Source organism: Filicampus tigris, chromosome 7, assembly GCF_054856515.1.
Source record: "Filicampus tigris isolate MCC_2025a chromosome 7, RoL_Ftig_1.0, whole genome shotgun sequence".
NCBI lineage: Eukaryota > Metazoa > Chordata > Actinopteri > Syngnathiformes > Syngnathidae > Filicampus > Filicampus tigris.
In genome coordinates this window covers 8,746,346-8,773,828 of record NC_141223.1, presented here as the reverse complement: position 1 = coordinate 8,773,828, position 27,483 = coordinate 8,746,346, and the positions used below count along the sequence as shown (strand labels likewise).

General features: G+C 39.0%; 2 protein-coding genes and 1 long non-coding RNA gene across 4 annotated transcripts; 1 reads left to right on the top strand and 2 right to left on the bottom strand.

Moving 5' to 3' along the window:
* Window positions 1-21: 21 nt before the first annotated feature.
* On the bottom strand, window positions 22-18,740 carry gkup (glucuronokinase with putative uridyl pyrophosphorylase). The gene is made up of 23 exons (XM_086035127.1): window positions 18,533-18,740; window positions 16,346-16,452; window positions 15,753-15,797; window positions 15,491-15,644; window positions 15,343-15,414; window positions 15,183-15,271; window positions 14,926-15,085; window positions 13,248-13,325; window positions 12,244-12,335; window positions 11,986-12,091; window positions 11,825-11,904; window positions 11,661-11,729; window positions 9,592-9,652; window positions 9,483-9,499; window positions 9,273-9,330; window positions 8,735-8,827; window positions 7,823-7,883; window positions 7,130-7,243; window positions 6,353-6,410; window positions 5,709-5,777; window positions 5,257-5,320; window positions 5,063-5,134; window positions 22-1,377 (listed from the first exon to the last, which is right to left on the bottom strand). Exons 1-23 carry the CDS (start codon window positions 18,587-18,589, stop codon window positions 1,282-1,284), a joined length of 1,872 nt encoding a protein of 623 aa, XP_085891253.1. The 5' UTR covers window positions 18,590-18,740; the 3' UTR covers window positions 22-1,281.
* LOC147144674 (uncharacterized) lies at window positions 18,619-25,002 on the top strand. The gene is made up of 3 exons (XR_015087394.1): window positions 18,619-18,850; window positions 20,363-20,477; window positions 20,546-25,002. It is a non-coding gene; the product is annotated as an uncharacterized LOC147144674 (long non-coding RNA).
* Window positions 20,001-27,483, bottom strand: usf1 (upstream transcription factor 1). Of its 2 annotated transcripts, none has more exons than XM_086035128.1 (11): window positions 27,421-27,483; window positions 26,769-26,830; window positions 26,618-26,667; window positions 26,218-26,330; window positions 25,530-25,643; window positions 24,276-24,429; window positions 23,520-23,607; window positions 23,386-23,444; window positions 23,208-23,302; window positions 22,893-23,021; window positions 20,001-21,427 (listed from the first exon to the last, which is right to left on the bottom strand). In XM_086035128.1, exons 2-11 carry the CDS (start codon window positions 26,774-26,776, stop codon window positions 21,338-21,340), a joined length of 900 nt encoding a protein of 299 aa, XP_085891254.1. In that variant the 5' UTR covers window positions 26,777-26,830; window positions 27,421-27,483; the 3' UTR covers window positions 20,001-21,337. The 2 variants fall into 2 exon arrangements, with proteins under 2 accessions (XP_085891254.1, XP_085891255.1); XM_086035129.1 differs by having other exon boundaries at window positions 27,285-27,426.

The following is a 27,483-nucleotide window of genomic DNA, read 5'->3' as shown; positions in this document are numbered from 1 at the left end:
CAATAAAAATGACACAAAACGTTTATAAAATTAGTATTTAATTACTGTAAAAAAAAATAACAGGTTCACACCTGCACAATATATTATGAAATTTACATTTAAGAAATATTAAATTATAAACAGTAAAAAGTGATGACTTTTACATTAATATTGAGCTCCACAATAGAAAATGACGAGACAAATCATTTTTATAATATGGCTTCTGCACAATTTAAACGTCAGCCTTGTGGCATGTATAATATACAGTGACTTGGAAAAATTATTCATAGTTTCATACCCCTTGAACTTTTTCACAATTCTTGACTGTACCGTGTTTTTTTTTTTTTTTGTTTTTTTAACAAAAGCAACACAGACTAGCACATCAAGAGGTCCACGGTCACTCTGGAGGAGCTGCAGAAATTGTCAGAGCAGGTGACAGAATCCGTTCACGAGAAAACTATAGGTCGTGGATTCAACAAATCTGGCCTATACGGACGACAGGCAGGAACAAAGGCATTGTTGAAAGGAAAGGATTTTGTTGTTCAAAGTTGGACATTCTTTGCTTTAACGAGATTCCAGTCATCTGCAAACGATCACCCCAAGACCTAATCTGGTGTTAAACGCACAAACTGTGTCAGGCTTACGTTAGCTTAGCAATTAGCATGACTTCTCCATCTTTCCTTGTCATTTCTTTGTGAGAACAATAGAAGTGTAGCATATTTGCCACCGCGGAGGAAATGATTATCGATTTAGGAGAGACTCTGCAAAATGTTTAGCCACAGCAGTAGCCAGTCGAAGCTCGTTGCTATTTGTAGCTAGCTGGTGTGGCGTAAGTAGCATCCACGTACTCGAGCCTTGACGTCCGACTGACATGTTGCTCCACTTTTACGCTTGTACGTCCAGCCCAGTGAAGCTTTTTGGGACTCAAAGGGGTGAATTCTCAGTTTTGCAATTCAATGTGTTTTCATGAGGTGCAAAATGTAAATTTTGCCTCGTAAACTGCGATGCGAAACCGCTTATTTTGAGCCTTGCATTCCCGTTCCGCTTCATGATTATGTGCTACTTTATTGCCCATCTTATAAAATCTCAATAAAAACATTGCAGTTTTGGGTTTTTAAGGTGTGAAAAAGTTCAAGAGATCTGAATACTTATTCAAGGACCTGGCCTGCATACGACTCAATTAGTACCAAGTGCATGTAGAAAGTACCTATTTACATACAATATTTGCATTTGTGTTTATTGATAATCCTCCAGTGACCCTTGTTGAACCTGAGCAGCCTGACTTGAGCCCTGGAGCGGCAATCACGCTTGACTGGCGACAGTGCTGACAGATGGGTCGTATGGCGTGATGACACAGAAAACACAGCCAGCCTCTTGGAAAGCTTGTCTCATTTGGTCCTGATGGGACAGACAAAAGCCACATAGGATAATCAGATATTGCTAGTGTTACCTCTGACTAATAATTGAGCTGCACCAACTTTGTACTATCAATATGTTCATCGTTTACACAAATAAAAATGCAATTGGAAACAACCATTGTTAATCCTAGTGGGAATCCTCCAAATGTTGATGATGATAATAATCGGAGGTGGGCATTTTACTCAAATTTCCCGGTCCATTTATCGCCATTGGTCTGCAGCCTGGGTACCCTTCCGCTGTCCGTCCGTCTGCTATTTTTGTCACGCCAGACCAAATAGTAATTGGCAATCGATCAGTCTGTTATTTTAAACATGCTTCCGTTGACCAACTTAACCCTCCACCTCCACCACCCCTCCCTCGCTGAGTGGAGGTGGAACGGAAGCCTCACCGCGGCTGGATTAAATACGTCCCCTTTTAGGACCCAGTAGCTGTCAAACAACATGCCTGACGTGAATTACGACACATTAGCTGACCAAAAACAGCCCCGATGTAAAATGCACAAATCAAGCAGCAAACGAAATAATACTCAATATTATAGGCTGTTTCAATTTTCAACAGGTCACTCACTTGGGATGTATACTCAATTATTAGTTCACAAAACAACAGCCATTTTCCAATGCGTGTTCGTTTAATCTTTCAAGAAAGCATCCAATGTAAATCAAGACTCACACAAGTTGATTACATTTGCTCATCCCTTTCTTTCAGTCTCTGAAATGCAGGAATCAGACAAGGTCAGATCTGGGCTTCTTTTCATACCTCGCGAACACTCACACCCATGGGGGCGAAGTGAGAAAACATATATAGTGTCGTCCTGTCAGATTAGTCTAATCAAAAACGTTGCTTCTGATCGTCTCCATCTATGGTTAATCACTTCAAGGACCAGGTCGTCTGGCCCGGGGACATCCTTGGTCACAAGGACTTCGAGCTCTGTCAGATATCCCTCAAAGCCACATTCCATTACATTACACAAAGCTGTATGTGTGCAGTTATGTGAAGGCCTGTTGGTGTGTGTGTGTTATACAAGACACAAATTGTTTTCTTTCTTCCCTTTTTTTTAAATTTGTTTTTTTTAATTTTATTTCATTTTTTTTAGAAGTTTGTGCATGATGACCAAAAATGTGTAATGCAATTACCGTCTGATCAACATATGGCTAATATATTGGCTAATATTCAGCCATCCATCTAGAGTCAGTAATTACCAGCCTGATGCTAATATTGGACAAATCCTTCCAGACGATAAGACGATCACATAGATGGGTGAAATGCACAATGTTTAGTCCATCTATTTTTTTTAAGTTTCCTGTTTAACGTCTGCAAAATGGGCGTCTGTCATAGGCGGCTACTACACGGACCGGTCCGTCGGCTAGGCAGAATGCCCACCTCTGATGTTAATAATATGTATATATATTATATACTGGTATGTACCAATATACATGCATAATGACGGCAAGACTCGTGTAAACTGTGGGGTACGCACTGTAGCAAGTACTGTGTTTGTCATAGCATTAGCAGTTTCTGAGGATGTACAGGAGAAAAAAAACATTTAAAAAAAATAGTCATTTATAAAAGATGAAAGTGATGGTCTATACCAGTTTTTTCCGCTACTTTTTTGCTCACCACCTGGTGACTCTCTAAAGTTACCAATCAGAATTTCCACCAGCCATTTTTTTTTTTTTTTTACTTTAGCTTGTTGTTTTTAACTACCCCTCACACTATCTCTGTTCGTTTCTTGCACTGGTTGCACGCTAGACTACAGCGTGAAATTGCGACATTCGCGCAGCCAATGGGCGTATAAAACATCATTACGTAGCATCACGGCAAAGTTTTTTATTGGACATGTAGGAGACGCTGCCAGGGGTGCAAATGACAGAGAACAAAACATAGCCGCGGGGCATCGTTTGAGTTTGACTAATTTTGGTTCCTTGTTTTAATTCCAGTTCCAAACGATTCTGGATTTCAATTCTATGTCTTCTATGTTGAGGTTTCCAAAGTACAGCCATTTATTCGTAGCAACTCGCACTATTGACTAAAATAGCATTTGACATGGCCAGTGTCATTTGCCTACATTGTACTACGGTGCTTACCTTCTACACTGACTGGCTAGGCAGGAGAAGTTTGTTGTCATCTCTCACTTGTTTTCAATCAATCAGTCATTAATCGATCGGGCCACCGGCCACACCCAATTCTTGAAAAATCATTGATATTTTCCTTTATTACCTAGCTGTTTTTCTTTCCAACTATACAGTACAATTCAAACTAAATATAACATCTTTACCTAGACTGATGAATTGGTTTAGTGTTAAATGAAAAATGTCAAAGCAGGCCTTAACTCGTTTGATTTTTCCCTATTTGGCCCATCACAGTGTGCACAGGGTTCAAATGTCTTTCTATTAACTTCTCAGTTTTTTTTTTATTGGCTTTTTCTCACAGGGTTATTTTAAACCAGTATTAATATCAAATGTACGAACTTGAATTTATAAGTTGTTTATTTTTTTACTTTCACTAGAGCTTTATTCATGAAAATAAATTCACACGAGTGTAAATGAGCATACACCGATGGGCTAATCTGCTTTGCAGACAGACAGAAGAAGAGCAATTTGCAATAACCCGGTTATTAAAATACAATCAAACTTATTCAAATGCAGTTTTTAAAATATTCTTAAGCGTCTGCTCTCACTCTCTTGCCAGTTTTCAAATGAGAGACAAAGCGTGCTGGCGTCAAGCTGTTTATTTGTCACTCCTGGTTGAAGTTGACTATGAAACTGACATAAAGCAAAAGAGTAAACGCACTGCACATTTCAAGAGACTTTACAGAGATCTCATTGGCTGGAATGACGGATACATTTTTGCCCAATTCAGAGTCATGGGGGATTTGGAGCATATTGCAACTGACTTGGGGAAAAAGGGCTGGAATGAACACCAGTTTTTCACTGAGTGATTGTAGCAGGGGAATTGAGCCCACTCCATTGTACGACACTATCCCTGACAGACATGACAGATACGATGATGTGGAAAAAGAGGAAAGGGAGTGACGGTGACCCTTGAGCAAGTTCAACTAAAATGTTAGGGACAGACTTCCCAGACTTTGTGGCGCATGACTGAGTTTGAGGTGTTGCCCTGCACAGTCATACGAGAACAGCAAGTTCAAAATGCAGCGCTTACAAATTTGACTAAAATGTTTTGGGTTTTTTTCCAAATAAGAATATTTGTTTTTCCAAAGTGGTACGCAAAAGAATCACTGAATTAGCTAGTTCAAATTTACAATGTTTAAAAAATGAAATTCAATCAAACATATTAGGATAAAGCTCGTAGTAATTTAACAGCTAATTTGAACATTTAAAAAAAAAAAAAATCCACTGCAATATTTTTTTTTTCAAATCCAGTGCAGTATCCCCCCCCCCCCCCAAGTAAAGCACAATTTTTACTTCTGAAGTAAAGTATGTTTTTTGGATTACAGTTCAGTTGTATTTTATTTAAGTACAGTAAATGTGCTTTTGAAGACTAAAACCTCAACCGACCGTTTGACTATTTTAACGTTGGCCGTCATGGCGGTACTTGGAGAGCTAAATATTTTTTGAGGCAGTACTTGATGTAATAAGGTTGAGAACCACCGCCCTCGATAACGACAACTGCAACTTGGAAATGTCCTGTGGGGTAATCTTACTAGTTTTGCTGGGTCTAGACACAATCCCACCACTGCCCCGCCGCTGCCTGGTAACTTCACCGCTGAGCCAAACTGCAAGATGCACCGAGCATGAAAAGACAAAGTATACCACTTTTGAGAAAGACACAAGCGTGAAATGGAATGTTGTTGAATAAAATATGAACTTCATATGTAGACAGAGAAATCCCTGTTACCTGCTTCGCTAACGCCACCATCTTGAGGTTGCCAGGACCAAGGCACTCATCGGAGTACACGGACCTGTAGGAGGTATTGTTTCTGCTGCTTAATCTAAACATGCTTGTGACTATATTCAAATCGTTCGCTTATTTTCCCAGATAACTGAGGGAAAACAGCTCTTAAATGTGGCCTTTGTATCAGGATGAATTACTCTTGTCCTTTTGACAGATTCGTTTGTTATATTATAGTAAATGATAACCATTTTCTCTCTTAATTTTGAAAGCTGTTTTCCCCCCACTAAACCCTGAAGTAGAAATATCCATAAAAGAGACGTTTCTGTTTGTGTTCAGGTTCTAGGACAAACTGTTTCTAAAAGCCTGAAGAGAATACTTGCGTGGGTTAAATCTTTAATATTGTGCCTTGCAAACAGTTTTCTAGTCCTACTAATGCATCAGACTAGCCGGTTTACCTCCTTAGCTCAAAGTTGTGGTCCATTAGCTGCGCTAGACGGTTCCAGTCTTTTTCCATTAGAGCCACCCTGAGAGAACAGATGGAATGTTTCTTTCAGCCACTGCTAAGGCGAAATAAAGGTCTAGTTTTACGAATTAAAGCAGAAGTCAACCCAAACTAATTCTTTGCTTAATATCTTCTACGCGCCTTCACTAGTCTAAGTTTTGATTAATATTGTGTTTGCGAAATATGAGTTAAGCAGCAAAATCCACACGTTTTTGGCCATCTCAGGAGGCGGCCATTTTGCCACTTCTGTCGACTGAAAATGACATCACAACTGCTCAGGGCTCAGGTAATGACCAATTACAGCTCAGCTGTTTTCTCAAGCTGAGCCATGAGCTGTGATGTCATTTTCAGTCGACAGGAAGTGGCAAAATGGCCGTCCCCTGAGATGGACAAAAACAGGTGGCTTTTACTGCTTAATTTATATTCTACCAACGCAATATTAATCAGAATACCATGTTTCGACTAGTGGGGCTACATAGAACATATTCTTGTAAAGAACATTTTTGGGTAACCCTTTAAAAAGACACATTTTTACATGAGTTCAGAAAAGTGCTTATAATGAACAAAAAACATTTAAGCCATAATGAATTGATCTACCTGGCTTGATCAGTAAATTGAGCAAAAGTCTCCATGGCTTCGACCACAAGAGGCTCCCCTGAAGAAAGACAACTCATGCTAAATGAAGAACCAATACGCAACCACCTTTCACGATAGACAACTGTAAAGAAATACTGTATCTATATTATACACAAAATGAATTATAAAATCTTCTGAAACATTGTATATCTTTTTTTAAGTCACAAAATGTATGATGACTGACTAAGTTTTTTGTTTTTTTTTGCACAGTGGATAACTCTAACTTGGCTAAGTCCCGTTTATATTGTGGCCATATAAATCGGATGCACTACTAGTGGGGAGGATTGATTTCACTAGCGACTGTGAGTGAACACTTATTTAGCTTGAGACTGTAAATTTGAAAGGTGAATGAAACAGCAATCTTTCTTTTTACACCTTTAGAAAACAACGGCTGTATAATGTACATCTTATGCATGATGTACTGAGATGATAAAATTGCTAGTTGGCAAAAAATGGCACTCATTTACTAAAAACAGGGATATGTATACTGTTACACTGTACAATCATTTTGTGTTAACCATGGCTCTTGCTCCTTCCCAATTATATGTGTTTGTAGAAAGTAAGTACAGTAGAGTAGTACAGTAAATGCTATAAAAACATAGCTAGAAAGTATTTGTAGAGGACATTTCTAAACCGCGGGTTTCACTTATTGATGACCTGCAACGTAACCTCAGTGAATGGAGGGGGAAATCTGTATTTAAAAAAAAATGCAGTATAAAAAAAAGAGTATTAGCCTACCATTGAGCCAGCGTTGTCGGATGTTGTTATGAATGCGCCCAGAGTCACTCGGGTCACTCAAGTACGCCAACCAGAACAGAGGCAGGCCACTCATATCCATGGAGATGTAGTTCCCTAAAAGTGTAAAACACCATACATTAGGTACATTTATACTATAAACCTGTTTTTGCTTTGTGTGTGTTTGCACGTGTGTCATTCATACATACATAAATACATAAGGGCTGCACAATATATCGTAAAAATATCGATATCGCGATAACGGCCTATGTAATATATATACCGAATTGTTATCATCAGTTATTAGTCAGTCCGTCACCGTCAGTTAAGTCCGCGGGTCTTTCCCACCACCCCTACCCTAAAAAGACGTCAAAACGGACATCCAACACTGACGTACGCGATTAGTGACGATCACTGTGACGGATGAAAATTCACTTCCGTCAGTACTAGTCATTTTTAAAAGCGTCCCGTCATTCGTCAGCAAAACAGGCATCTGTCGCTCCACTTCAAAATTGAGGCCCACTTGGTGTTGATTTTTCACCCAAAATATAAATGTTTGTATCTTCATATCTTCTTCAAAAAAGTTCAAGGGGGCTGAATAGTTTCACAAGCCACTGTGTTAATATATAAATGTGTTAAATGTGTGTGTGTGTGTGTATGTGTAAACTGGTATATAATGTACAGTGATGTGAATACCGTAACCCTGCTCTTCCATGAGCTTCTTGCTGAAGTCCATGTAGACTAAACCTTCGTAGACCTGCAAAATAAAACATAATTTCCTGCTACTGCTTGTGCACATAAAAATTGATGCAATCAATGCATCGATTAATCGTTTCGATTAATTTAGTCTAAAAATTATGTCATTTGTTTCCCATTCCAGATGCATACCAAGTTTTGAAAGTGTAGATCAAATTATGCGCTTGCACCAAACATCATTGTGCAGCGTTGCTGCGCACCACACTAGCACAGAGTCAAGCATGGTAGCGATTTTTTAAAAATGTAATCGAATCCAAAATCGGGAACTGAAAATCGAATCGGGACTTGAGTGAATCGTTACGTCCCTAATTATTACATCGCAGAATATTGTTTGTATTTGTAGATAATTACATATTTTATCATTTGCTAATTGTAGTTTCCTTTTAGCGTAAAAGTACTTATACTGTATATGTGTGTGCTGTACTTCCTTGTGCACCATTTTGTTGCACCCCAAGTTAATGTTGTGTTTATGGCAACAAACTCCTTCATTTAACTGTGCCAAGTAGCTCATAACAAAAATTAAAATGCAGATGCTTGAAGTTTTTGTTTCTAAAAGCTAAATACCATGCATCATTATGTCTCCGGATTATTGTCATAGTAATGCGACAACAGCTTCAACAGAGGGATGTTTGCGCTTTCGTACCAAAATCTGCCTGCTTCAGACAACTGCCGCTAGTAAAGGGGAAACAGACAGCTCTAAAATAAGGGCGGGGCTATGGAATGAAAGAGGAAAAAGGAATGAATATATGGTTTTAAAAGCATCGGTCTGCCCCTTGATGTATGTCGACCCACGAGGGCAAATGCCCAGGAAACCCAATTGCCAGTTCAGCCCTGTTTACATGTGATACTTACCTGCGCGACCCTGTCCTGAAGGCCGGCAGTAATGAAGAGTTCGTCGGTTTCCACACTAAGAATGAAGTTGGCTCGGATTGGCTTTGGGAGATCCTGGTATGTACAGTATGTAAATAAGACAGTTTGTCAATCATTAACGTCATCTCGTCTTAATATGAATTTTTGTTACTCCCTCCAAGTGCAATTGATGCTGCATTTGTTTGTGTTTGTTCAAATGTTACTCTTGTAATTAGTTACGTATTTTTTAGATGTAGTGGAAGGAAAAACACATAGTAGTTACAATCAAAATCATACAACCCCCAGTATGAATTACATTCTTTTGTAAAATGTTCAAATTTCAATAGTCAAACGAATTGTTTTTTGGGGGGCTTCAATGCAGACTCTTTTAAATGTCTATATTTCGGAAACAAATACAATTTTGAGAGGAGTTGAATCATTTGGAATAACTCGACACGAAGCACTTGGAGGAGGCAACGGACGATAAAGACAGGCCTGAGTGTCAGTGAGGCAGTGTCAGGTTAATACCTGACCTCCTTACATTATCTGTGAGGTTGTAAAATTTCATGAGACACTTCAGGGTAGCTGAGACGATGGCGCTGCACACAACATTGCAAGACCAGTAAATTATTTCAGATCAGCTGTATGAACCACACACATTAAACCAGGGCAAATACCAATAAAAAAACAAGCAAACATGTATAGTATGCCATTTGGATTACGGATGACAAGAGGAAAGAAAGTTATTAACCTGCTCCCAGCGAGGCCCTACAACAAAGACAGACAAAGAGTAAAGGACGTTTAGTTTCTTTTGGTTTAATTTCTTAGTAATGAAGCGATTAGTACATGAGTACCCTCACCACTTGCCGCGGAATATTCGTGTCATACTTCAATGTGAAGTTCTGCTTTGTCAAAGCAATGCTGTGGAGACAAATGTTGAGGGAACGCATAAGTAGTGAAACACATAATGTCGATTGCTAAATAGGTTTTGTGAGACAGCTGCAATGAAACATGCATCATTTCAACTCATCCAAGGAGAAATGCCATTTGTAAATGAAATAACCTTAGTTATGTACAGTGAAGTGAAACGCAAACAACTGCTAACACTATTCTCTTATACTAATCTACAGCTCTGTTTACCTTTGGGATTTGACATGATAGTGTACCCACCCGTAAACTTTTACAATGGCGCCGTATTGATGACTAATTAGAGTAAAACGATATCCTGATACGTTTTCTAAAACGTTTTTAGTTCTGGTTAAGTACAATTACTTTAATTATTTAAGATGATTTACACTTTATTACTTTTTACAAAGTTATGAATACATTGTCAAATTATGTGTTATGAGAAATGTAAGTGTTTTGGATTATATGACTGTTATTCATTCAGATTAAAAAAAAAATGTGTGCGTGTGTATGCTGACTGGTAGTACGATCTGTAAACGTATGCAATACTGCCATCTTTTGGTTGTCATGAGAATGACTCCCTAGATGCCAACATTTTGGATGGCGATGAGACTTCATTGTAATCTTGATGGCTAATTAGATTAAAACAACATCCTGATATGTTTCCTAAAATATCTTAATTCTGATTAAGTATTTATATGCAATAATTATTGCAATTATTTGAGATGATTTACACTTTTAACAAAGTTGATATATTTACCGGTACATACAAGTTTTTCAAGTTATTACTTTTTACAAAGTTGATGTATTTAAATTAGGACTGTCAAAGTTAAAGCGTTAACCATGGAGATTAATTACAATTTTATAACGCGTAAAAAAAAAAAAAAAAACTCACATAACGCACTTTTATTTACTTCCTGTGGCAGCTGAGCTCTGCTCACTTTGCAGCCAAACATAAAGGAGAGTGACTGTCATAAGACGGACTTTTACGTAGTTTTACTTTAAAAAGTTGCTCGACGGCTCATTGGAGAAATCCCAAATAATTTGCGCATTTTGCAAAGCCAAATTCAAATACCATATTAGTTGTACGTCTTTGGTGTATCGTTCAACAGTTGTATATTACAGGAAAAGCATTGTATTCAAGGATTTAAAAAAAGGTATTAGAACAGTCTGTGGATCAAAATATACTTGACATTTTTTTCACATTATTTTGCTCAAGTAAATATCGGTTCCAAGCTTCGTAAAAACATTGTAGATGGTAGATACGATTAATCGCGATCAATTATGGAACATTTTGCGATTAATTAGTTTAAAAAATATTATCGCTTGACAGCACTAATTTAAATATAAATACGTTTTTAATTTAGGTTCACAACACTAACTATATTTATGGCAAATTCATGTTTGTTTGTTTTTTTTAACAGGATCACCTAAGAGAGATGTGAATGACAACAGACCACCATCATCACTGCCTGTGAGACCTGTCATCCTGAGAAGACCTTTCTCAAACAGTGAGCTAAGAAGGTAGAACGATGGCCAATGATTACCGCAACCTTGCAAACTGTTAACAAGATGAACTCCCTGGCTAACAAGTTGACATCCTTATAGTAAATTATTCAAGTAAAGTATTCAACACTTAACTCATGAGCAGGTGCTAAAGTTCTCCATCTTGTTTTTATATCCTCTGTGAATCTAGTTTTTGCTTTATATTCTATGTATGCGGGTTTTTGTTTACTCTTTCTAGTCAGTGCGTTTTGTTCGAATATACATCGTGGAAAAACTCTGAAACAAAGGCTATGGAGACAAACAATAGCTCTCAAACTAACATGCCCAATGATTTGCACGATTTGATGAATGACAAACAAGTATCAGATCAAATCATACCTTTGGTAATCTCATCATTTTGTAATGTATCATTTTTTAAAAAGTTCAACCTCTACTTTGCGGAAATTCACTTATCGCGCGGAAGGGGGGTAGGAGAGGCTCTGAATGTATAACCCGCCAAAAAGTGAGTGAATCTCACCCTTGTTGGCAGCAGAACTGGTAGAATTTCTTACAGGTCGCTTGCAGCAGCCGGAGGCCCCCAAAGTAACTGCAGTGAATGAACCGTACAGTACAGTATGAATGTGACAATAATAAGGATTGTTGTGTATGCAAGGCAATATCCTGTTATTGCATCATACACACCCTTCTTTCCTACTGATACTGAACAAATCTTGTAAGCTTCCAAACTCCGTGGGGTCGTTGAGAGGATGCGGGACGAGAACCTACCATATCAAAGTAACTTAGTTCTTGTTCTCGGTGGTGATGATAATGTTGGGTGCACCGATGTGTGTGTCCTGCTGTACCAAACTTTGGCTTTTCACAAGGGTGACCTCGGCCCAGAAGTTGATGATAGTCATAGCGATGGTTTTCCCGTGAAAGCAGTCTGATGGATTCCCCATTAATCCAACCCTGTCATTAACAGTCAATTTACGGCAATAAGCACATTCTCTTGGTGGAGAGTAAACGTGTAAAGATTAAAACACCGGGTAAACATATCACTGCAATTATATTTCAAGTCAAATCCAAGCTATTGTTATCATTGTTATTATTACTGTACGAACCTGGCAAAAGAGCGAAACGTAATAGGTCTGGCAGAATTGTCTTGGTGCTTGGTGGAGAATCGCGTGAGCCACTTGGTGTAGTCTGACAGACCCTGAAATGTTACAAAACATTATCAAGGATTCATGACAATCAGATGTTTCTTTTACATGCAAATTATCTTATAAAGACACAACAAATTCAGCATTCAGTTGAATTTACAGATTAGCAGTAAAACTTAAAAGCGGAAGTCAACGCAAACATATTTTTTTCAGGAATATGTTTTACGCAAGCCCACTCGTTGAAACAGGGCATTCTGATAAATATTGCGTTTGTGGAATAAGTAAGATAAGAAGATAAGAATGCCTTTATTGATCCCACAGTGGGGAAATGTTTCATTTGGTAAAGACAAACAATGTTAATCCACTCGTTTTTAGCCATCTCTGGGGACGGCCATTTTGTCTTCTGTCGACTGAAAATGACAACACAACTGCTCACAACGGCCAATCACGGCTCAGGTTCAGAGAATAGGGCAGCTGTGATTGGTAGTTGTAAGCAGTTGTGATGTCATTTTCAGTCGACAGAAGACAAAATGGCCACCCCCAGAGATGGCTAAAAACAAGTGCATTTTGCTACTTAACTTATATTCCACAAACGCAAAATTAATCAGAATGCTGTGTTTCAACTAGTGGGCCTGCTGGGAACATATTCTTGAAAAAATTATGCTTGGGTTGACTTCCGTTATAAATGTAAATGAACATTTAATCAAGTCAGGGAAAGTTATACAGTAAATGACGTGGACAATATTTTGGAGATTCTGATGAATTCAGAAACCAAATTGCTTCCTAAATTAAACGTAACGAGTCAATTCACTAATCCCAATCATACACTGCATGACACTTTTACTGAGCAAATATTTGCTTCAGATTTGCGGCGCTTATTGCTGCAAACCGTACAGGTGAGACATAACACCGCTCAATGCGTGATGTGACAGGAACGAGTCAAATGATGAAAACACAGCACAGACCACTTGTCCAATTAGCTGGAAACCAGTTGGAAGCTTCATTCCAAACACATCAAGCAGATTCTTGTTGATCACTTCCTCCTAAGGAAAAAAATGGTTGTATCAGCAACTAGCTTGTTCGATCATGAGAACCTTTGTACAGTAACCTATCAAGTGGATTGTCCCTAAAGTTGAACAATTTGGAATTCAGTATTTATGAGGAAAATTCCACCTTTAATATCACCATCATAACTATGATAGACGCGCATAAAACAGGCAAGAATTGAAGGATTATCAAGTGTGTTTTTGTATGGTAGTTGTCATTTTGTTTTTTAGGATGCCACCCCGCCACAGGGTACCACTGAAATGAAATATGGCTAAATCATCGTAAATTGACATCACTAATAAAAAGAAGGGAACACACACATTGTTGTTTCTTCTGCTTTCAGTCTTTAAATCGGGAAGTCAACCCAAAAATGTTCTTATGTCGTATGCGCCCCCACTAGTCTAAACACGGCGTTTCCATTAGAATTGTTTATGTGGATTATGAGTTATGAAGCAAAATCCACCCATTTTTAGCCCTCTCAGGGGGCGGCCATTTTGTCACTTGCTGTCGACTGAAAATGACATCGCAGTTGGTCCGGCATGGATAACAACCAATTACAGTGCACCTGTTTTCTGAAGCTGAGCCGTGCTTGGTTTTTACCTGAGCCCTGAGCAACTGTGACATCATTTTCAGTCGACAGCAAGTGGAAAAATGACCGCCCCCATTGATGGATAAAAACGGGTCGGTTTTGCTGCTTCATTGGTATTCCAGAAACACAATATTCATCAGAATATCAAGCTTAGAAGTGTGGGGCTGCATAGAACATATTATCTTAAAGAACATTTTTGGGTTACCTCCAACTTTATTGTTAAGACATTACCCTTCTAACTCAGGTAACCTGATCCTGTAATGTCAAATCCATTCAAAGCTAATGGTGAGTCAATTTATTTATTTATTTTTGCTATACAGAGATTAACTTGTTTAATTATACTTGAATGACAGTTAACTCATTCACTGTCAGACATTTTCAGACCATCTTTTACCCTAGCGTTTGAAAAAAAAATTGAAAGAATATAAATAAGTTCCTGGGATTGAATGGCTGGACTGTGAAAAGACAAGTAAATTCGTCAATTGCAGTGAATGAGTTCAAAAGGTAAAAAAAAAATCTTCCACTTTCCTAAAGGCTGTCAGTGAGTCAATTTTTTTTTTTTTTTGTAGTTAAATTCTTCTTTACACTTGTAGGACAGTTACTCGTTTTTAGCCATTTCTGGGGGCAGCCATTTTGTCTTCTGTCGACTGAAAATGACATCACAACTGCTCACAACGACCAATCACGGCTCAGATTCAGAAAACAGGTCAGCCGTCAGATGCTCGTTGTGAGCAGTTGTGACGTCATTTTCAGTCGACAGAAGACAAAATGGCCGCCCCCAGAGATGGCTAAAAACGAGTGCATTTTGCTGCTTAACTTATATTCCACAAACGCAAAATGAATCAGAATGCCGTGTTTCAACTTGTGGGCCTGCTGGGAACATATTCTTGAAAAAAATATATTTGGGTTGACTTCCGCTTTAAGAGGGGGGAAAAAACGAGTGATAAAGTGTAATTTTGGCTAGGTTGGGAATCCCTGTTCTGAAAAAGCAGTGTTTCTTTACAAACCCAGAATCTTCCAAAGGACCCGTCTGTGCTTTCCATCTGACTTATGAAGTCAGACAAGAAGGGCAGAGTATCTTTCTGGATGCAGTAAAACACCACGCTGGCCAGACGAGACGATGTGAGCCCTTCCTCTTCCCTGGGTTTCTCCCAGAAACGAGTTATCCTGCATCAAAAGGCAACGTTAACTTGAAGCCCCGTCACGATTTGAGATGGCTTTTCATTGGCTAAAACCCAAAAAATAGATTCATATTTCTTATCACCGATGGGAGTCAGGACAGACTTCCACAATGCCCCTGGAGCTGCTTTTCTCGCCTTCCTCCATCTCATAGTAGATCATCAGTTCTCCGGGCTTCAGCAGACAACACAAAATAAGTGCAGTTCCTTGAATGCATCATTGCCATAACACAAAAGGATTTTCACCTTTGAATGGAAGAAACGGATCACTTGAGTGATGTCAAAGTTTTGGTCTGCACACAACATGTCTCCTGCTATCTGCTTACACAGAGGAGGAATCAAGACCACACAAAGTCACAGATCCTTAATTTCATTTCGGACAGTCCCATATTACCACAATGATGTCATCGTGCAACTTGCGACTGCGTATGGCCAGCTCCAGGTCAGCCACGGCGCCAAGACTGTCCTCCTCTGTGGTGCTGCCATCATTTATTATGTTTTCCACTGGGAAATCATTGGCCGTGGCCCAGCGCTCAAAATGCTTATACCTAATCACAGGAGACCACCAAACAACAAGAAAACAAATAAGCACTTTGGTTTTCTATCGGTGCTCTTCTGGTTTCTGAAAGGTAAATTGGAGGTGCTTTAGCACTCACTTGTCTGCATTAGTGACAAGATACACCTCTGTGAATAACTGACGCCTGTGGACAGAGCAGACATACAATTAACAAAATGACATTAAGTAAACATCATAATTACAAACAACGAACGTTAAAGCTCCTTAAAGTGAAATCAATCCAATGATATTTTTTTTCAAGAATATGTTCCCAGTAGGCCCACTAGTTGAAACACTGTATTTTGATTAATATTGCATTTGTGGAATATGAGTTAAGAAGCATAAAACACTTTTAGCCATCTCAGGGGGCGGCCATTTTGCCATTTCTGTGGACTGAAAATGACATCACAGTTGCTCAGAGCTCAGGTAACGGCCAATCATGGCTCAGCTTCAGAAAACAGGTCGACCGTGATTGGTCATTACCTGGCCCTGAGTTATTGTGATGTCATTTTCAGTCGACAGAAGTGACAAAATGACCGTCCCGAGAAATGGCTAAAAACGAGTGGATTAACTCTTATTCCACAAACGCAGTATTTATCACGCATTATTGTTTAAACTAGTTGTCTTGCATTGAACATATTCTTGAAAAAAAAATGTTTGGGTTGACTTTCTATTTAAGTCACTGAGACTCACAAGTTTATGGTTTTCCACCAAAAGTCCAAAATTTTCCTTCCTCCAATGCCAGGAAGCAAGGTCTTCGGTACCCCAATTAGATGGCTGTACAAGCCAGTATCATCAGTCTTGTAGAGGAAAGATTAAAAATAACATGACTTGTTATAGTAATGATGTCAATATATGAATTGAGATCCTAAAGTTTGCATCAAGATTTTGGATACAAACCTGAAAGTGTGCTATTAGATGTATTACCCGGTAATCAATAATTGTACTGTACTGTATATTACAATTCATTTTCTATACTGCTTGTTCTCGATTGGGAACTATTCCAGCAAGACAGTACACCCTGGACGGGTCAGCATTCGCTTGGCACATATAGACAAAAAAACAACAACAACAACAAAAAACCCCATCACATTTAATAATCGAAGAAGCATGTTTTCGGAATGTGGGAGGATGCCAGCATACTCAGAGAAAACAAGCGCGATCACAGGGAAAACATGCAAAATCCACCCTAGAGGGGCTGAGCAGAGATTCTGACCACAGCCACGCAACTGTGACACAAACTTGCTTAGAAGTGTCACGCCGGGCTGCCCGATGTGAAAATTCATCTGTACATCATCAATATCACTTGTCCTCATTAGGGTCAACAAACTCACACAAGTATGGGCTTTCCACACATGAATGCCAGAAACCAGAACTTCTTAAATGAATCCAGAGGATAGGATTTTTTTTTCAGTGCATTGAAAATGTGTGGTCCATTAGGAGGCGCAAAATACGACGAATTGTTGAGCAACTGAAGTTGTACGTCAGGCAAGAATGGGAACGACCTCAATCTCAATTGGCCAAGCTTCAACAATTAAGCGTAATCAATTCAAAAACGCTTATTAAGGGTTTGACAAAAGGCCTACATAACACAGTGGCATGCTGCGTTTTTGTACTGCAGGCATCAAATTCAAAAAGTGTGAATATTTGCAAAAAATAAATAAATAATACATTTATTATAATGCATTTGCCTTGCAAAATATTAGCCTCCTTGAACTTTTTGACCTTTTGCCAGAGGTTTGAAACAATATAAGATTGGATTTTTTTTGGGGGGGTGAAGAATCAACACCAAGTGGGACACAGTCGCAAAGTGAAACGAAATTCATACTATATTTTTACCTTTTTTTCCACGAATAAAAAATCTAAAAGTATGATACGCATAACTATTCACCCCCTTTTCTCTCAAAATAAATCCACTTAGAATGCCCATGTCAAAAGTACAGACCTGAATCAAATTGAGAGTCCGTGGAAAGAGCTGAAAACTGTTGTTTACAAACACTCTCCATGTAATCTACTTGAGCTGGAACCGTTTTGCAAGGCTTCCTTGCTAGATTATGGTCAAAAATTTCTAGATGTGCAAAACTGATAGAAGCATACCCTAATTGTCCTGTGAAAAACACTAAGTAATTATGTCCATTATTTCATTTTTTTTAAACATTTTTACGTGAATAGGCTTTTCACGTTATAGACTTAACATAAGCGTCAATATTTAAAAAATACTAAATAGGAAATACGTTTTTCACAGGACAGCGCCGAAAAGGTGGCTCTACAAAGTCTGGGGGGGAATATTTTGCACGTACTTTTTAGTTTTTTATTTGTAGTAAAATCAATCAATACGTTTAAAATGTCGTGTAAACTTCGCTCCATTTCACGATTGTGTCCCACAGGGTGTTGCAGGTAATACTCACGAAAAAAAAGCAAATTTTATGTCTGTTTGAAACCTGAAACAGCAACAGGTCAAAAGGTTCAAGTGGAGGTAACTGTATCCTGTCTTTGTAGTGTTTTCAATTTAATACAGGTTGAAATGGATTTGCAAATCATTATTACATAAAATCCCAAATTCATTGGAATTGGGGTTTGCTTATCCGGGTAGAGGATTTTACATTCGCGCCTATACATCTACATTGTTTAATGTTTAAACAAGGGTTACTGGTTAATTAAATCCGTGCGTTAGTGCGTTTATACATACGTGGCAAACGAGGGCTTTACACGCTGTTTGGGAAAAAGGGGTACACAGCATGGGAATAACAGCTTGATAGTAGCGGCACTCTTGAACCAAGATTCTTTAAGAAGTTCGGCGTACCGCATCCACTTCGACCCTACGAACTTTGCCCTTCGACCCGATGAGCTTCATTCGTTTGCAATGAAACACCCGCTCACCTTTATTTCGGTCTGTAAACGTGTGCCGTGGCCGGCAACCAGCAGTATACAAATCATTGGGCCAGCTTCCGTTTACTAGATACAGTGGATAATGCTCGGGATGTACCGCTGTAGTCCCGTAGCTGTCCTGACCAGTCTGGCTATCCTACAGCTGCGCACTGGCGACCACTTCCGCTTCACCAGATACATTTCACGCACTTTGACACGCGTTGTACTCCCAGGCAGGAAAGGGCGGAGTTTTCTTTGTTTTGTTTTTTTCACAACGTCTCTCATAGGACTGCGCAACTCAAGCAGAAGCGCGATGGACAGTATTCCATGGTATGATTGTCTATTGTTTTTGCTCGTACAATGCAGATTTATTTGTGTTTTCAACATCAAGAATAAAATGTGGTAAATGAAATGGTTATTTAGTGAAAATATTTATTAATGTTCTCACTGTGAAATGGCGGATGGAGGTAGAGCACGATAAGCTAAGGCTTCTTCCACCTCATTTGTGAACAGTGATTTTTAAATTGTTGGTGTTTTTCTTTATCTAAAAAAAAATCATGTTCATAAGCATTTGGGTTGACGAGGAATGGAATCATTGACAACTTTGTACTCTCCCTACTGTTTTATAGAATAAAAAAATAAAGTAATGTTTTGCTGCCTAACATTACAAACGAAAATAAGTGGCATTAAGTGCAATCCATCCCACCACTTCCTCTTTGACAGTGTATCTAGCAGCAGTCTCGCCTCTAACAAACTCTAACTTGTTGGTGGAAAAGGGGCTATAATGAGACGTCCTTTCACTAGGGATGGGCGATACCAGTGATTTTGGATTCGACCCGATACCAAGTAATACTGGACCAAATATCGTGATACCGATCCGTTATCAATAAAGAACGTGATTTATTTATTTTCTTACACAAAGCTGCCAACAAAACCCCGTCCGCTGCCACTGCGCTCACACCAGTGGAAGCGCACGCATCATCAGTTGAACCAAACTATTTCAAACTATTCCATAGTTATCTTGTCAACAGTGGCCTGCACTCTATAGTGCCCACTAGGTAGAGTTCTTCATCCAATCAAATGCGTTTACGAAGCTCTGGTGGGCGGGACCAGAGCCAGCAGTCTGTTTCTGCAAGGCAGAAAGCTCTTTGCCCTTGGCAAAACATAGTGAAAATTTTGAATGGATGACAATACAACCTTCTAAATTGTAGATTAATACATATCTTATATTAATGAATGACTTGCAAATATCGATAGTTTAGCTTGAGGATCAACACTTAAAATTGAGCACTCTGGATCAGAGCATTGATATTTTGGTATCGATTCGCCCATGCCTACCTTTCACCTTTCTTATTTAACCCACCGTCATCAACATGTACGTACTTTTACCTTCCTCCACCCAAATCTACAAAATATATCAACTTTTCTAAATACATTGCTGGATGTAGAATTGATACAAAGCAACTTTAATACACAAAAGTTTAAGTAACAAACACATTTATTGCTGCCCACCTACATTATCAAGATGTCCTCAGTTGCATGTATTTATTCCGTTACATTGTTACAATGTACTACAGTCCCAGGTGAGGCTAAATAAAATGGCATGGGAAAAGATTAACGCAAATATTAATACAAAGCAAAAAGTAATATAAACTCAGAATGGTGTCACAAAGCAATATTGATAAAATACACATATACAGTCATTTGGAGACAATATTGCAAGCATTATAAAGAAGACTAGAAAAATAAGCTTGTATACATTTACACTATGTTCTCAGCTTCCAGCGCAGCCCCCATTTTTAGAACGGCATGGAATTTTGACCATTTTTTTTCTCCATCAAGTTTTCTCGCAGGTTAGCACAAAGAAACAATTACAGGCCGTGGGTGGAAGACGTTGCAGAGTCTCAGAGTCCAAAAGACGCACTACGGTTCAGCCCACTCTCTACCACAGATGCCAGTACGTCCCTTGCCCTCATTATTTTCACATTCTGATTAAGGTCTGACACATTTGAACATTCTGTTCAGATTTTCTAAAGATGACATGGACAACTTTGGAGAACATCTGTGAACAAGGCTGATTGAAATTAAACTTCCCCGTCGTGTGCTGTATCAAAAGATGGCAGACTGCAACCCGCCATACAAACCATCACTCGTGTCCACAGGAACATAATGTAATGTAAACGTCGCGTTAAGGCCTTTTCACACTGTACTTGGTTTCTTGTTCACCATGGGGTAGAGCGGACGACAGTGTACGCTTGCCCATATTTGTGAATGCTTGTGTAGCAACATACAAGAAAGTAACAACCGAACGGGGAGGCTTTTCCTGCTGATCTACTGTCATTTTTCAATTTGAGAGTGGCATTGCGGTGACGTCAGCAGGCACCCGCCTTATACGACGCGGCGTTCCGTCCGCAAGCTCTCGTAGCACATGCACGAGGAATGGGTTTGTCGACGCCGCGCCGCGTGCTGCTAAGTGCAGTGTGAAAAGGCCTACAGTCTGTTGTCACATGGAGCTTTCTACAATGATTGTTGGGCTAACAGCTGTAAGAGGATGGTATTCAATGACCAGTTCATTGCTTTAATACATAATTCAAATGAAATGCAATGAAGATTGGCATAAAATAAGTACTTTTAAAACCTTAAAAATATTAAAGCTGTCATTTTTCAGACAACGGGTTGAATATTTATGACAATATTCAATTATATCCTTAAATGTCATGCACGCTTGACAAGCCTCACAAGTCTCAGTCAAAGCATTTCAAGTACTGGTTTGGCCCGTGTGCGGTTGTCTTCAAAAAGCTGCTCCAAAAAGGCTTTTCACTGCGGGTCCGTACTAGATGATCCCACAATGCCATGCTGACGTAGCACATTCCTCAGGATCTGATTCTTGGATTTCCAGTCTTCTACCTGAGCAAAAGAGATACCGATAGCAAATCAGGCTCCAGTTTGCAGATTTGTCACTTAATATCAATTGAACAAAGATAACACATTTTGATGTATGGGAGAGAATACTCTGAAAATCAGTCCAAACTAAAATGACTTGAGTTGCTGGCTAGAAGAAGATTTTATTGTCAACATTTCCAGAACCACATTTAGTCATTGTTACATATACAGTATATTTTTGACACTGTCTATAACTAAATTGTGAATCTTCATCAGACCATTGTCAAACGGAGAACAAAACATAATACTTTTGCTACCTACCTCAACATAAACCTAATAAGGTTAAATACTGGTCAATGTCCAATTTATAAGGTGTAATTTAGAAAATATATTTTTTCCCAGCAGAAAATATTTGAAACTATAAATACAATACACATTTATATAGCACATTTCACAACCCTAACAAAGCACTTTACATTCTAAATGGACTGTCACTTTTGTACCTTTGGTACTCAAAGCGCTTCACACTGTAACAACAAAATAGCATACAACAACTGAAGGCAATAAATTAACACAAAACAATATATACAATAGACACCGGCAAACAGCTGAAAACTGTCAGTCTCAGGTCGGATCAAAAACCAATAGAAATGTGTCTTCAAATGGGTTTTGAAAATGGACTGAGACGGGGCTTGCCTAACATTCAATGGAAGGTCATTCCAAAGGGAAGGACCAGCAAATGAAAAGGCAAGAGGCTCCGCTTAGTCCTCGGTAGGGCTGCTTGATTATGAAAAAAAGACGAATCACGATTATTTTTGGTCAAAACTGAAATCATGATTATTCAAACGATCATTTATTTTTTGGCGAAACAAGATCATTTTAAAACAGAAAATATGAGGACAAATACATTTCTTTGAAACACGATTTTAGTTACTTTTGGACCTAACAAAATTGTCGAATTAGTTATAAAATAAAAAAGCTGCAAATGTATAAATTCAAGTATGATTACCTTGTGTAATCAAACGGTGCATTGGATACAAATACATATTGATAAATAGTTTTTTACGATTATGCCAATTTTGTAATCGTGGAGTGTAATAATCCCAATTGTAATTGAATTTCGATGAATTGCACAGCCCTAGTCCTCGGCACCTTGAGCAGCGCCTGGACCGAACAACAGTGCTGATTTGCTGGTCCAATTTAAGATCACTGTCCAGTTTAAAACACAAGTTTGAGACTGTTGGCTTTAGATATGAAGCCAGGGGGCCTTAAGAAGAAAGCGTCTTTTTAGGGGTGCGCCCTATGTAAGGATGAATGTCGGCTTTTCAGGTTGTCCTCTTTAATTCAAACTCCTTCCCTATCTACCTTTTTCCTGAGGACTCTCATGGACAAGCGATGATGATGCCTTCAAGTTTTGGAGGCATATTTTTCCAGAAAATGTTGGTCGGATTCTTTATTGTACAGCTGTCTCTATCTCACACCTACATACCTCCTGTCGGAGAAGCTGATTGTCAATCCTAAGTCGATCAAGTCCACCGAGGTCTTCCCCCAACTTCAGGTTGCTCTGTCGGAGTTCCTTGATGTAGTCACAGGCTTTGGACAAAATTCCGCCTTTACTCTAAAACAAAATGGGAAGTTATTCGTGAACATCACCGTGTTACCTTAATAATGTTAGAAAGTGATCCTTATAGCCTTCATGTTGTATTTCACAGGTTACTACGTGTGCCTTTGTACACAAATCATGACACTTGAACTGAAAATAGAGTGCTTGAATGAATGTAGCGTGGAAGAGAGCCCAGCTCACCTGTCCCGTCTTGGTGTAATCGATGTTGCAGTCTGGTATTGTCTTCGACAGTTGCACGATCCAGTTGTTGATTTTGTCCCGACGTCTGCGCTCAACTGGGGTGAGAGATGTAAGCGTGTTTTCTCAATCAAACAGACTTTCTCTTGTGTATGAAGTGCCAGTTAAAATGTCAAATAACCTTCGTTGTGCTGCGCACGCCGTTTCTCATCCCTGGAACCCCGAGGAGCCTCTTGTTTCCTAGGAAACGTCGGTGCCATATTGTAAGATGGTGGCTAATTATGCTTAAATTGTGGTAACTCATAATTTAATTACGCTATGTATGGTTGAGTGCGAGGTGCGATTGTCCTTTGACTGGATCCTGTCAAAACCTCCTGGGGTGACATCATCACATAGAGCTGCCCTGTAACAAAAATCATAAGAATCAAACAACGGACCAGGTGGGATTTTGCATTTTGCAAGTCTTGAATGTTTTGTAACTACGGCCGTCAAAGTAGAAAGCATTAACTATGGAGACTAATTTAAATTTTATAACACACTAAAAAAAAATTAACTCCGTTTTATGTACTTCCTGTAGCAGCTGACCTCTGCTCACTGTGCAGCCAAACTTAGAGGAGAGTCACTGTTGCAAAGACGGACTTTTACGTAGTTTTACTTTAAAAGGTTGCTTGACGGCTCATTGGAGAAATCCAAAATATTTTGCGCACTTCGCAAAGCGAAATTCAAACGCCATATTAGTTGTACGTCTTTGGTGTATCGTTCAACTGTTGTATTTTACGGGAAAAGAATCGTACTCAAGGATCGCTATTAGAAAAGTTTTTGAATCGAAATATCCTTTAATTTCCCCCCCCCCCCACGTAAGTTCCAAGAATTTACCCAAGTAAACATCGTTTCCAAGCTTCGTAATAAAAATGTAGTTAAAAAACACGATTCATATCAATCGCGATCAATGATAGACAATTTAGCAATTCATCAGTTAAAAAATGTCAATGGCTTGACAGCACTATATGGAAGCTATTATTTTATTGCATTCTTGTTTAGGTATACACGTAGCTCACTGAGTTGTGTTACCCGTGGGTGTAGTCTGGCTGAGCAGCGTGTCAGATGCCTGCACTGTGGTCACCATGGTCCCAGTTGTGGTGTCAGCAATGCTGGCAGGATAGTATGTGTACTGTGTCTCAGTGGTGCCATCTCCCCCAAGCCCTTCTGACTGGGAGAACACAGCCTGAGAGCCAAGAAACATTGATTACAACGCATGGAAATTGTCCGACTCATGTGATCAAACTGTCAATGAACTGAATCAGTGAAAAATCAAGTGATTGTTTCGTTTGAGGCGGCATGAACTACTTCCAACTAATATGTAGGAATAAAGTGGAGAATCCAAAGTGAAACTAGTTTTGGTTTAAAAAAAAATTGTGATTAAAAAAAAAGAACAGAAATAATATCAATTAAGTCATTCACTGCCATGTACGTTTATTTGTCAACTGGATTCCAACCGTCTACGGCCACTGGTGAATGTATTCGTCAAGTATGTTTTTCAAGTGATGCAGGTGATGCAAAGTTTTAGGGCGAGGCGAGGCCTTCGCCTTTCAAAGGCTTTTGCATGCAAACCTCAAATCGCATTGAACAACTATTTCGGACTCATTTCTACCCACAGCATGTATGTATGTATTTTAATGGCATAAGACCTTTAAAATTACATGTACATGTAACTATTGGAAAATGTCTCATCTTGTATTCATTTAAGGACAAAATATACACATGTGGACAGAAATGATCGATTCGCCTCTTAATAAAAGAAAACCGACCCGGAGGTCACTAATGACTTTTGTTGGTGTTTATTCTTGAGCTGCGCATGCGCGATTGAATTTTCTGTGTTTTAAGCCCCGCGCCTGGCGGTCCGCAGGGGCGTCATAGAACCCACAGTGGTCACAGAATTAACTTGAATCTGAGAAAAATAATAAGGAATAAAATGCAATGAAAATTAACCAATGAAAATCAAGACATTGCTTTTGAATTGTGATTAACAGAATTATTAAAAAACACTTGGCAGCACAGTTCTCGCTAGAATATCTTTATAGACTTCAGATTTTAAAAAAACAACTCAAGTGTGAAGTGACATGTCACATAGGTTTACTTGGTCGGGGTAAATATTTCAAAATTTTCAAAATGTACACCTATTTGTGAATTTTTACTTCATAATGAATAAATATCAAATCAAATTGCAAACCTGATTGAAATAGAAACGAATCGAAACGAAGGTAATGATAATTATTGTACGTGTACAGATGGATGGATGGATGTACACAAAGATGCCGGTCTCACCTGTGTGACGGCTTGAGTGGTTGCAGGGAAACCAGTGACCAGGCTCACTGCTGCACCGCCATCTGTCTGACCCTCTAGCTGGCCGTCAGACACCTGGATCACTCTGTATGTCACCTAGAAGAAAACACATTATTGGCAAATGGTGCATTAGCCCTAAACAGGCAGCCCTAGACACAAGAAGCACAAAAACAATACAGCTCTTTGACATCTAGGTTGTCAGTGAGTGGGTCAAAACTACTAAGACCAGTCAGGACAAAACATGCATGTATTTTTGCATGTATTTTTTTTAATGTGTGAGAAATCTGGAGTACCCAGGGAAGAAAACATAGGCAGGGCATTCAGATTCTACTCAGGAAGGTTGGAGTTGTAATCCAAACCCTGAACCTGAGAACTGTGAGGAAAGTATGCTAACCACCAGTCCACTGTGCTGTCCTTAACCTTTACATATCATCGCTGTCCTGTGAAAAACACCCTGTCCATTTTTTTTTTACGTGAATGGGGTTTCTGCATTACAGACATCTCATTAACGTGAATATTTTTTTTTAAATTACAAAATTGGACATAAGTGTTTTTCCACAAGACAGCGACAATATACAACGTTTTAAAAATTAAGCACTCAAGACATTATTACAACAAACATGGATTTTGATGATGGCAAAAAAAAGTGTGTGACAAAACTCCCTCCTACTTGTCCCACTCCTCCTTCTGTTTTGAATAAGTATTTGATGGGTTGATCTGTGAATGTGGAGGCAGACTGAATGGCTGCAATAGCTGCTGGGTCTTCTGCAGTGGCCACCGAGACTGTCGGAGCACATTACAACAAGCAGGATGTTTATTCATGATTATAAACAGCTTTTGAAAATTAAATTAAATCAAATCAAATAAGAACATTACACTTACACAGCATATACACAGCATACCCAAATAATCTAATTTTATGGTGGGGTTTAATAAAAACAGTATGGACAATTTACGCCTTCAAAGCTATGGCACACACGGGTCTATCAGTCAACTCTATAATCATTAAATTGTATGTCATGTACTTCTCTATTTGCTTTTACACATATAACAGTCGTTGACCGCCTCACCTTCTTCGTTGACAGTAGTACTCCCATCTGCATCAGGGCTTTTTTGTTGGCTGAAACAGAATGAAAATGCTTGCCTTGAACTGAATTAAACACACACAACACATATCGTACACCCGTCTGTTTGTTTATAAGCAACACAGGTCCCACTCACCTCTTCATTTCTGGGGACAGTCCTGGACAAGGAGACCGCCTTCACTTGCTCCCACAGCCACACTGTGGAGAACGTCCATTAGTTTAAAGAAAAAATAGAGGTAACTTACAATACAACCTCAGGAAACAAGTTCACAGCACATGTGTCAATGTGTGCGTGTGTGTGTGTATATCACGTGTTGTAAAACGATTTCGGTAGCTTGTACAGCTAGACTGCATTTTCAGCAGAACAGTACGACGGTTGCTGTCGGCGTAGCTGAAACGGATGATTTAACTAATTTGTAATTTACCAGAAAATACAGCGCACTAAAATAAAACAGACTTTAGGTGTGGCATTTTTTATACGTTTTGTGCATTTTTTGAACAATTTCAACGAGTTTGTCAAATATTTTATGTACTTTATGGATCCCAACCGGAAGTTGCGCTTTTTAGCTAGCTGGACGAAATCCTTCCTGTTGTCTACAGTATAATGTTCGGCCCCAGCGGTTCTTTGCAGATGTTTACCAAAGCACGTTACCTTATGGGTGTTGAATAGATACACATTCCAATGATTCATTTCACCAAACTAAATGTTGTGCTAAATCGATACACTATGCACAGGGAGCTACATTTTGGTGATCATATTTTACTGTGATGAACAAAGATCTACTTACGCCGAGGTTTGGACCCTCCCACAACATTTGACAACAGTATTTATGTCGACTTTACGCATGCGC